The following is a 1,096-nucleotide window of genomic DNA, read 5'->3' on the forward strand; positions in this document are numbered from 1 at the left end:
ATTATGCAAGAGCAAATCAACGCAAAGTAAAAGACTAAGATGGGTTGCCGAAACAGATATGACCTGCGAATATGGGAGCCTCCTCCGGACTTATTTTGGCGTGATTCGCACCCCACGCTTCACTAATGAGGCGTTTAGTGAAATTCAAATAAAAACAACAACAGAAGAAACAATCAATCAGGAAAACACACCCGTGAGTCACCATCGCGACATGCTTCAAGGCAATCATGGACACGTCTACTGCTCAGTCACCTTCGTTGTGAGGTTCTTGAAGGAGGCAACAGGAACGTTGGAGATGATGGTGTAGAAGTGCTTGCGCTTGCCACCCTCAGGGGTCTCAGACTTGCGCTCCACGTGCACGCGAACACGGCCGGGAACACCCTTCACGCCCTTGTGCCAGATGTACGTGTTCAGAGAGGCGTCGATGCGGTTGTCCTTCGTCTTCATCAGCTTGCCAACGAAGGCCTTAATGCGCTTGATGGCGATGGGCGCGCGCTTGTGGAAGGTCTTCTTCTTGAGCAGCTTCGCCAGGTGGATGGTTGCCTCCACGGTGACGTTGTCGGGCTTGCGGCCGGTCTGCTTGCGCAGCGCGGCACGAGTGGAGCCACGCACGCGCGAGTGCTCGGCGGTATTGCCAACGCCGTGGTACTTCTTGCGCTTCTCCGAGTCCATCTTCGCCAGCACGCGCTTCCAGCGGCGGTCGTCACGCGCCTTGCGCGAGGCAACAGCCTTCTTGCGGGCCTCCAGCAGCGCCTGCTTGCGCTCCTTCCCGAGCACCTTACCCTTGAAGCCGGCACGTGTCATTTCACTCCACAACAGACACTATTGTGACAAAAAAGTCAGAAAACCCAAACGTTACCGGAAGGAAAATAATCAAAAAAAGAGAAAAGGGGAAAAAAAAGCATTATGCAAGAGCAAATCAACGCAAAGTAAAAGACTGAGATGGGTTGCCGAAACAGATATGACCTGCGAATATGGGAGCCTCTCCGGACTTATTTTCGCGTGATTCGCACCCCACGCTTCACTAATGAGGCGTTTAAGTGAAATTCAAATAAAAAACAACAACAGAAGAAACAATCAATCAGGAAAACACACC

The 1,096-nt window shown here is 51.9% G+C and overlaps 1 protein-coding gene across 1 annotated transcript; it reads right to left on the reverse strand.

Annotated features, from left to right (window-relative positions):
- Nucleotides 1–237: 237 nt before the first annotated feature.
- Tco025E_01406 (large subunit ribosomal protein L31e) lies at nt 238–804 on the reverse strand (the record flags this gene model as incomplete). The annotated part of the gene is made up of 1 exon (XM_029368344.1): nt 238–804. The coding sequence occupies one exon, from the start codon at nt 802–804 to the stop codon at nt 238–240; it is 567 nt and encodes a 188-aa protein (XP_029231820.1).
- Between the last annotated feature and the right edge of the window lie 292 nt (nt 805–1,096).

Source organism: Trypanosoma conorhini (assembly GCF_003719485.1).
Source record: "Trypanosoma conorhini strain 025E chromosome Unknown Tco_14.4_contig_00046, whole genome shotgun sequence".
NCBI lineage: Eukaryota > Euglenozoa > Kinetoplastea > Trypanosomatida > Trypanosomatidae > Trypanosoma > Trypanosoma conorhini.